Source organism: Prunus avium, chromosome 1, assembly GCF_965620075.1.
Source record: "Prunus avium chromosome 1, drPruAviu1.hap1.1, whole genome shotgun sequence".
NCBI lineage: Eukaryota > Viridiplantae > Streptophyta > Magnoliopsida > Rosales > Rosaceae > Prunus > Prunus avium.
Window position 1 is genome coordinate 38,683,158 of NC_142284.1, and position 10,637 is coordinate 38,693,794.

Here is a 10,637-nt window from a genome sequence, read left to right on the forward strand (position 1 = left end):
TGCCATTTATGCAAGTACAGATGACCGAGTTCGGCGAGGTCAATGGAATATCCTTAGGGAACGAATACAGGGAGGGGTTGAGCCGTGTTTGTTAATGGGCGACTTTAATGATATTTTAGATAGTTCTGAAAAGGATGGGGGAAACTATCGTCCAATCAATAGCATGCAAGATTTTCGTAGTTTTGTGGTTGACAAATCAATTATTGGACTTGGGATATATTGGCCACCCTTTTACTTGGAGAAACAGACGGGAAGGTGGTTTTATTCAAGAGTGACTCGATCGAGGCCTTGCTACGGACTCATGGATTAATTTATACCCTAATGCCCAAGTTATTCAGCAGGTCCTACCGGGCTCCGATCACTCTATGCTAATTTTGAATACGACTCCTATGGTAAGAAAGTGGAGGAGACGATTTATTTTTGATCCTAGATGGGGAAAAGAGGAGAGATGCAAGGAAGTAGTTCATGGCTGTTGGCAAAAGCAATTTAGAGGTTCCAAAGGCTGCCAAGTTTTTCAAAAATTACGGTATCTGCGGATGGGGATATTGAGATGGCGCAAGCGAGAAGGTTGTAATAATATGCAGCGGGTCCAGTTATTAAAACGAGAACTATCTCAAGACTATCAGTCCAATTGTTTTAATGGGGAGCAAGTGAGATTGAAGGAGCAGGAACTCAAGAAAGCCCTGAGAGCGGAAGAAGGGTACTGGAAACTCAAGTCCAGGGTACAATGGCTAAATGACGGCGACAAAAACACTAAGTTTTTTCACTCTAAGGTCACTACTCGGCGACGACGAAATCGAATTTTGGGTCTAATGGATGCTGCTGGACAGTGGTATACCGATGAGGTCTCTATTAACGATATTGCAGTATCATATTTCACGAATATTTATGCGACGAACTACCCACCACGGAGCCACGAAATATTAGAATGCGTTCAACAACGGCTTACAGACCAAGATAATAGAGATTTACTGAAGACAGTGGAGGCAGAGGAAATTTATGCTGCGATGAAGGACATTCATCCATTAAAATCACCAGGGCCTGATGGTTTTACTGGAAGCTTTTATCATCAGTTTTGGGGTACGGTTGGGACAGATGTTATAGAAGCTGTTAAAATCTTTTTTCACTCTGGGAGGATGACGAAGAAATGGAATCATACACACCTGGTGCTTATTCCGAAGGTACCTAGCCCTAAAACCATGCTGCAGTTTCGACCGATTGCTCTGTGTAATGTGATCTACAAAATCATATCCAAGGTGCTCACAAATCGTCTCAAGAAGGTCCTACCACAGATTATAAGCCAACACCAATCGGCATTTGTGGCAGAAAGGCAGATCACAGATAATATTTTGGTGGTTCATAAGATATTACATTCCTTGAAACAGAAGAAAGGGGGTGAGTTATGTGAGATGGCGCTGAAGCTTGACATGGCAAAAGCCTACGATAGAGTGGAGTGGTGTTTTGTAGGTGATATGTTACGTACCCTTGGTATTGCCGAGAATTTCTGTAATTGGATAATGGAATGTATCTCTACAGTCACGTATAGTATACTGATTAATGGGGAGGCTACAGGTCACATTGTGCCGTCAAGAGGGCTCCGTCAAGGAGACCCCCTCTCTCCTTTCCTTTTTCTTATTTGTGCCGAGGGTTTGACAGCTTTGCTTTGTAAATATGAAGAGGACAGGGTCATCCATGGTTTTCAGCTTCAACCAGAGGGGGTACAGATTTCCCATTTATTATTTGCTGATGATTCAGTCATTTTTTGTAGAGCTGAGGAACAGGACGTATTATGTGTGCAGCGGGTGTTAAGGTGTTATGAGGCCGGGTTGGGGCAATGCATTAATTATGATAAAAGCTCCTTATTCTTTAGTAACAATTGTTCACGACAACGGCGCCGACAACTGGAAGCAATTCTACAAATAAAACAGAAGGAGGCCTTTGGGAAATATCTTGGTATAAATGCAGATTTTGGGCAGTCGAAGAAAAAAGTTTTTGAGAATGTGCGGACAAAAATTTCCCAACGGTTGCAAGGATGGGCAGAACAATATTTATCCGTAGCAGGGAAGGAAGTGCTTATTAAAGCGGTTGCCATGGCTATGCCTACCTACACTATGTCATGCTTCAAACTCCCCATTAGCCTATGCAAGGAGATTGAGCGAGATATCACAAACTTTTGGTGGAAAGGACAAAAGGGTACCAAAGGAATACATTGGGTGGCATGGCAAAAACTGACGCAACGTAAAACAAATGGAGGTTTGGGTTTTCGTGATCTAATTTGTTTTAATCTTGCTATGATAGCTAAGATTGGGTGGCACTTAGTTCTGAACTCTGAGTCACTTTTGGCTCAGCTTCTTCACGATAAATACTACCCAGACGGAAGCTTTCTGTCTGCTGGAACGGTTCGTGGATCATCCTGGGGTTGGAAGGGTATTCTGCAAGGCCGTAGTGTTCTAATTGCGGGTTTAAGATGGAGAGTGGGCAATGGGGCAAACATTCGAGTGAAGGAGGATCCATGGTTACTAGTTCCGTACACTTTTAGATCCATCTCACACCATGCAGACATGTCGATATATGTGAGGGACTTGATTGACACGGGTACGAAACAATGGAGAGGCGATGAGGTGGAACGTTTGTTTATAGAGTCGGAAGCCAAACTGATAAATGGAATGGCAATTAGTCGATGGGACTGCCCAGACAGGCTCATATGGCATTTCACGAAGCATGGTGGCTTTACAGTTAAGTCAGCTTATGAGGTCGCCCAATATTTACAAAGAAATGGGGAGCTGGGGAGACAAGGGCAGGGGGAACCCAGTGTTAGGAATCAACACAGACCGCTTTGGAATAGTATTTGGAAGTTACCGGTACCGACAAAAATTCGAAGTTTCATCTGGAAAGCTTGTTTGAACGCTCTGGCAGTTTGCCAAAATCTTAAGCGAAGACATGTTGATCTTGAGGATGTTTGTGCTCTCTGTGGTTGTGTGGGGGAGTCCCAAGTACATCTTTTTTTCCACTGTGAGTTTGCACGGGTATTCTGGTTCACTTGCCCTTTGCAGCTAGATATGAGGATCCTCGACAGAGGGGATTTTTTTATCATGCTGGCATCTTCTTCTTCAAAAATATACAAAGGAGGACAATGCTCAGGATATTTTGCAATGGGTGGCGATTGGGTTATGGAGGTTTTGGAAGAATCGAAATGCGGTAATCTTCGAGGGGCAGCATACACACCCACAAGATATTGCTCTCACATGTCAAAAGCAAATTGTGGAGTTTGTGGCAGCAGGACAGGCTAGTATACCGCTTATACATGATCAACCAAGACCTCCAGAGTGGGATTGCAGTGACTTTCAGACTTGGCAGAAACCGGTTGATGACTGGATGAAATTTAATTGCGATGGTGCTTGGACGCAAGCGCACATGCGAGGTGGAGCGGGTTGGGTGGCTCGAGATAGTAATGGCTGGATGGAAATGGCAGGGGGTGTGGGGGGTTTTCCGTGCCAGTCGGCTCTGGCTGCGGAAGCAGAAGCAATGAGAGAGGCGGTGGCTGCGGGTCTAGAGGTTGGAGCTACTCGGATGATGGTGGAGACAGATTGTAAACAGCTTGTTGCGATGTTACATGGTCATATGAAGACGGATACTACTATTGACAGCATTATTCATGATATTAAGGTACTGGCTTCTCATGTGGGTCAAGTATCGTTTACTTTTGTGAATCGCAAGTGCAATGCAGCTGCTCATTTGGTAGCAGCGCATGTATCTCGTGTGGGTGGGAAGTTTAACTGGGATCAACTTTGGCCTGAGTGGCTGTTTGACACTCTTGCTGCTGATGTAAACATTCCAATTCGGTTTTAATAAATTGCTTCCATCATTTGACAAAAATAAATAAATATATATAGATAGATATTGGTTGGCCCCGTACATTGTACTTGCATTTCGAAGTTAAAGAAGAAGAAATTAAGCAGTCAGCACTAAATAATTTGATGGTTTGCAAAAGACGTTGTTTTGAAAAGAGACATTTTAAAGTATTTTAATACGAAAAAATAAAATTACAACGAGAAGCCACGCGGCGGGGCAACTAGAACCAAAGCATATGCATTAGGGTTTATATTCATGGATGGTTTTGTTTTGTTTTTTTTACTTTTACAATTTTGCACTGTTCCTTACCGTATGCAAAATAATGCACCTACTCCATTACCTCAAACAGTAAAAAACAAAAACGAAAAGAGAGAGAAGATATGACGCTTTGCATAATTGGCAACTTGGCAGCGAAAAACACGTTTTGATTGACTATGGATGCCAGTAATCTTAGCACACGGGGGTCTTAGTATAAAGGCTTAAATATCAAAATGGTCTCTCTATTTTACCGTATTGGTCAATTTAGTCCCCGTGTTATTAATTTGAGTAATTTGATCCATGTGTTTGTTTATTTTAGTCAAAGTGGTCCTTCCATTCAAATTTTGTTAAATCTATTAGTAAAAACATTAAATTAATAATGGAATAAAAAATTTAAAAATCTGAGACATTCACGCCAACACCACATATATTGTAAATTCCGTAACCATCTTGAATCCTCGTTGCCGTTCGCACCTAGACCACCCTCGAACTCGATTGTCATAATAATAGTGAGTAAAAACAAAACAAGTAGATGGCGGCACCACCACACGACGAGGGCAATAGCACCTCGAAATAATTTTTTCATTCAAGTGTTTGGTATTATATATAAAAAAAATAGTAGCACTTCTTTTTTTTTTTTTTTGGCCAAAACATTGTCACTTTCAAGTATGCAAATCTTTTATTAAATATTTTTGTTGAGAGACACCCTAAATAAAATAACATTAAAAAATTAAAACAAAATTAACCCACGCTTCTTCCTGCCAGCCCCACCCCAACCCACCCTCCCACAGATTCACCCTGATCTTGGGTGGAAGAAGATCAGGGATAGATGATGTAAATTAGAAAAGTTAACAAGGATATTATAGGCACTTCATTAAAATTCATTAAACAACCCGGTTCGTTGTTTAGCTTTCCACGAAAGCTGAAATAAAATCAGCCCTTAAGCTGCTTTCCAAAATCACGATCGTTGACAGCTATTTTATCCCAAAAGTGATTATCTTGCCAAACAAGGTGAACTTCAAAAACTTTATCAGAAATCACTTGTTAGCCCAAATAATCAAATGCCAAACGGGCACTAAGAGTGAAATGGGCATGGAAAAAAGAATATTTCTACTACATTGTAAACAAATACCTTATTTAGGAAAGTAAAGACGCAAAGTCAAAGCGCATGTGATATGTAATAGTGTCACGTGAAGGACCAGAATCCACAAAACTTTTTGTGTTTTTAAGGAATTATGTGTAGATAGAAGGAATAGAGATCACTCAAACTGGAGGAAATGGAGCGCATACAACAAAACAAACCCTAAAAAGGCAAAAGAAAAAGGAGAGAGAGAGAGTCTAAGATTGTCATAACATGCATCCTATCATTTCCATGTCTACATCCACCTACTCTTGCCCTTTTTTTTCTCTCGCCGGTCAATTACAAGTTACAACACATGCTCTATAAGTTTATTCTGCTGCTTGCATATGCGAACCATGCCATTTTAGGATCCGACTTTTGAACAAGTGTTCGCATAATAGAGTTGTAGGGACCACAACTAGGAAATTAGGAAACAAGATTACTTTCTTTCTTTGCAAGCCTTACCTTTCACCAGATTAATTTCAAAATTTGTTTTTCCCTTTATTTTCAAGAAAACAAAAAACAAAAAGAAGACGTTCTATCTAGAATAGTGGACTCTCTTGCTGAAACAAATCGGGTTAACTAAAAATCGGACCGGACCTGAAAAAAACACACCAATTGCAAAGTAGTAGGATGGCTTGGTGGAGCTTCTCTCTTGAGGAACCTTAGTTGAGGAACTTAAATGAGGACATATCGCAGCCTTTGGATAAAATTGGACAGTTGGATTAAAAAAAGCAACTTAAGTTGCAGTCAGGTTGCCTTCAGAATTTAGTTTTGGAATGTTTTTAGTCGCCTTTGTGGGTTACCCAAGGGCGTGTTTTAGCTTTTCTTTGGTTCCTTGGTTTGTTTGGTTGTGAAATGATGAGAGTCTCAAATTACATCTTTTTAATATTATTTTGGAGACTTTATGATATAATTTTGGCTTAATAAACATAATTTCACTTGTTGTTACATTTTATTTTCACCAACTGGATTTATGAATTTTCTATATTAATTTGGTGAACTTATTAAGTAAATTTATCTCTTGTAGGAAGTTGGAAAGCCAAAAGATGAACATTTGTCCAAGTTCGAGCCAGGTGTGAAGAGAATTGTTGGTGGATTTTATTGAAGAATTGATTGTGGGATTATTGTGATTATAAAGAAGGAAAAGAGAAGACAAAACCGTTGAAGCTAAAGAGCTCATTTCATGTCATTCATAGCCATTTAACGGCCACTACCTCACCGTTATTTCTTTTCCACCAACTCTCCACCATCATCACATGTTTAATCCAATGAATCTCTCACTTAGACCCTTCATTACCTACCATGAATGTATTAACTTCCCACTCACCTCATTGACTACTATAAATCACCCATCAACTTATTTGGCAAGGCATCTTGACGACAGATTTCTTTATCCATTTCATTCAAAATTATGTTTTCCTTTGTAATGAGTTGCTAGAACTCTAGCTAAGGCTAAAGGGAATGTCCTTTGAGTAATTTTGTGAATTGTTCTTTAATCCAATATATGGTATGAATTGCTAAATATTTTATTTTTGGTTGTTCAATATTTTCATATCCTTTTATTTTGATTGATGTTAAGTGCTACTATCTTTTCATGAGTTCAATTATATTTTTCTCATTGTTAAGAACTGACTTAGCATGCTTCTAAATTAAAAGATTAGATATTAAGCAACTAGATTTTCTGAACAATCATTAATAAAAGATAACATTGAAAAAGTAAATTGGTTTTAATTTCTTTATCTTCTGGTTAAAGTTTATCAATGATAATTTTAATCGAGTTTAATTTGGATTAAAGAGCATGAAACATATTTTGCTTAAAGAATTGAACCTTGATGCCTTAGCATTTCCATTATTGATATTTCATTTTTTAACTCAATCTCTACAACAATCAAATCAAATTACTTGTCCATTTTGCTTGTCACTTTTATTTTGGTACTTTTAATTATTTCTTTGTGTGCAGACATTTGCTTACCTGCTCCTTGATACGATACTTGGACTTCCAAGATTATTACTACGTGTGACTACTTGCACTTGGGTAGACGCAACATGAAACAACAATTTATTTTGTCTTCTCCCTTCTCCATTTTCGTATTAAAAGTGCTTTTCAACCAAAAAATAAAATAATCCAATGGAGATGGGGAATATAGTATATGAACAGTCTGTTATAAAAAATATACAAAATATAGTTTTCCTTTTCCGTAAAGCCAAACACAAAAAAGATTATATTATAAATAACATATAAATAAATAGGAAAGCTTTTAAGGTATAATGAAATTGAAGAAAACAAAATAATAGGTAAGTAAAAGAAAAATAAATAATAAGTAAGAAGGTGAGTTTGGTACGGTGAAGCACGTCAAAGACGCTGTTCTAAAGCCTTTGTAGCCTCCCTACGTGCAGGTACTGACGGTCTACAAGACTCCAAGATACGACCCATTGTACACAAACTCAAGATCCGCTATGAGCACGTTCATAGACGGATATGGGTATCCAAGTCACAGAACCATTGCCAAAATAATAATATAAAGTAGATAATATATATAAAAGTAGAAAAGGAGAGAATTAGTTTATGGTGGTGATAGTGGTATGTGATATTCTGATGGTGTACTGTGTGTGTTTCAAATGTGAAGGAGGAGTGGCCTTTTATAGGCATCCAAAAACATGTAACCTTCACCAACCATAAAAGTTCACCAACCAAAAAATTAAGGCATTCACCAACCAGAAATAAAACCTGAATATTAAATATTTATAACCCCCACAATAAATAAAATAAAATAGCCAAAATAAATAAAACGGTTAAATTTCTAAAACCTTTTAAAATTCCAACAGCTTAGACCATTTGTTAGGATTGTATTGAGTATGGTGGAGAATAATGTCGCACTCTATTAAGAAACTCAATCCATCAAAGTCTTTCACACCTCACCCTGATAAGTCCATAAATATACTCATTTATGTACTCTCTTTACTTAGGCTTTGTAGAAGAATTAGACTTAAAAAGGGCTTATTACTTCACTTTTCTGATTTTCAGCTTTTCTGCGCTCTTAGAAGGTTTTTAAGGGAAAATCAACTTTTCGGAGGAATTTTAGTGCAAGGTCAATTGGAGATGAAAGCTAACACCTTGAAGTTGAATCTGTGATTTTTCCAGAATTTTCTACCGAGCCAATTGGTACAGTATTACAAGTAAAGTTAGCCCACGTGCAGACAGGACAGTTTCGTACATGTTACGTGAATATGAAGAAACGGAAGCCTTCCCGAATTTTCCAAGTTACGTGCTATATATGGTTGGAAAGATAAGACATTTATCTTTCTAAAATATATTTTTCCTGATTTTTCTAGAAGGCCGAAGATCCCCAAATCGTGTGACAATTGGGCTGAGCTGTATTTCCTTGTGGAGTTAGGAATTGTGATCTTTACTTTCCTATTTGGATTCCTTGTTTACCAAGACTTCTTGGACGACTTTTCAGTAAATTTTAGGGTTTAGGACTTTGATTTAAGTCATATAAAAGGCCAGCCAAGGCCCCATACAGAGGATTCACGTCCGAAGGAGATCAACCGCGCAAGAGGAAAAAGCTGCCAGCGAGTTCTTTCTTTTCCTTTCTTCTTTTAATTTTCAGTTCTTATGTATTTATTTTTGAGTTCATCCCAGAACATGAGTAACTAATTTCTTGTTAGTTAGGGCTTAATCTTGAAGCCCTAAACATGATTTCAATTCTATAAACAAGTTTGAATGGATTTTTCAGTTTCTACAAGTGGGATGATTTCGGTTTCTCGATGTTATGTGAATTCTGATATTTTGTTTCTTTGAGTAGCTAACTTTGAAGCATGTATCGGAATTAAATTGTTGTAGAACATAGGTCAATTGCCATATTGAATGTGTTCTTGTTTGCAACGAATAATTGGGTTAAGAACTAGTTATGAGAAATCGATTCTTGAATTCCTAATAACAAATGCCATGTTTTAGGGTTTTTGTGACACTCATATTCTCTTTGATCTTAATGGATTCTTGATTGTTAAATTGAGTAAATGCCATACTGGATTTCAATTAAGAATTCACGTATTGATGTAAATGCCATACACTTTACATACACTTAAGAGAGAATCATACAACTCGAGTCAAATGCCATGATCTTGTTGTGAGTGTCGTCATCATATGCTTGCTAGAAATTGATTATCTATTGTTGTTTATGGATTGATTGACTGTTTGGAGGTGGATAGTGAGTCCTAGCTATTGTTCTTGATTGATTTTAAACTAATTTCTCTTAAACTCTAATTTAAATTCTGTTTTGTTTTCTTTTATTTACAAAATCAAATCAAAACCCCCTTGGTGTTGGCGTGTGTGCGGAAGTCCTTGTGATTTCAATCTTTATTTTGTTTTCGTGTTTAATTGTGTTCTAGTTTTCTTTGTGTGACATTGATAAACATCTCTTTAGATTACAATCTCTGTGGGAATGACCCTTGCTTGCTTACTATACTATCATTTGATTTGTGCACTTGCAAGGTTTTAATATTGTTGTTAAAAATTACCAACAAGTTTTTGGCGCCGTTGCCGGGGATTGTTTATCTAATTAAGTTTTGTTTTCAATTTCAGGTATATGCTGGGACGTCGTTCGCAAGGTTACAAGCTTATACCATACGACCCTGAACTAGAGAACACACTTCGTTATCTCCGTCAAGATAAAGATACGCAAGCTACACTTCCAATCAAGATGGGAGACGAGTTGGCACTCAACAACCTCACCCGACCTTTGAAGGATTTCACGGTTCCTAAAGCATTGGACCAGCCGTCATGTATTGCGTATCCAGCCACTACAACCACCTTTGAGATCAAGAGTGGCACCATTCACCTTTTGCCACAATTCTATGGCAAGCCTGGGGATGATCCTCACATACATATCAAGGATTGCTTTGCCGTGTGCGCGACTATGCACAATGGAGGGATTAGTGATGAGGCAATCAGATTGCGTTTGTTTCCATTCTCACTTAAGGAACGAGCCAAGGAGTGGCTCTATTCTTTACCTAGTGCATCTATCACTACATGGACAGCATTGGCTTCCAAGTTCCTTGCAAAGTTCTTTGTGTGACATTGATAAACATCTCTTTAGATTACAATCTCTGTGGGAATGACCCTTGCTTGCTTACTATACTATCATTTGATTTGTGCACTTGCAAGGTTTTAATATTGTTGTTAAAAATTACCAACACACCCGACGACTCAATGCAAGACAATCACATGCACAATTTGCCCACTAAACTAAATCTTATCAATATTCTCAAGATGACTAAAGCATGATTTTTTGAATTGCTCTAATTGTTCTTCCATCAACTTTGCTCGAATTTTAGCTAGGCATGAATTTGCGTATGAGAAGTTATTCACTTGTGAGACGTATGCCTTTGATTTTGGCCATAC

The 10,637-nt window shown here is 38.1% G+C and overlaps 1 protein-coding gene across 1 annotated transcript; it reads left to right on the top strand.

Moving 5' to 3' along the window:
• Positions 1-536: 536 nt before the first annotated feature.
• LOC148297790 (uncharacterized) lies at positions 537-10,311 on the top strand. Its single transcript, XM_088248340.1, has 3 exons — positions 537-2,993; positions 3,127-3,842; positions 9,819-10,311. The coding sequence occupies exons 1-3, from the start codon at positions 537-539 to the stop codon at positions 10,309-10,311; spliced, it is 3,666 nt and encodes a 1,221-aa protein (XP_088104466.1).
• Positions 10,312-10,637: the final 326 nt, after the last annotated feature.

Excerpts from the sequence above, each read along its gene's own strand:
- LOC148297790 (XM_088248340.1), top strand. The coding sequence starts at position 537 with ATGGGGATATTGAGATGGCGCAAGCGAGAAGGTTGTAATAATATGCAG. Across the intron at positions 2,994-3,126 it reads GTTGTGTGGGGGAGTCCCAA|GAGGACAATGCTCAGGATAT; the intron begins GTACATCTTTTT and ends AAATATACAAAG. Across the intron at positions 3,843-9,818 it reads GATGTAAACATTCCAATTCG|GTATATGCTGGGACGTCGTT; the intron begins GTTTTAATAAAT and ends TTTCAATTTCAG.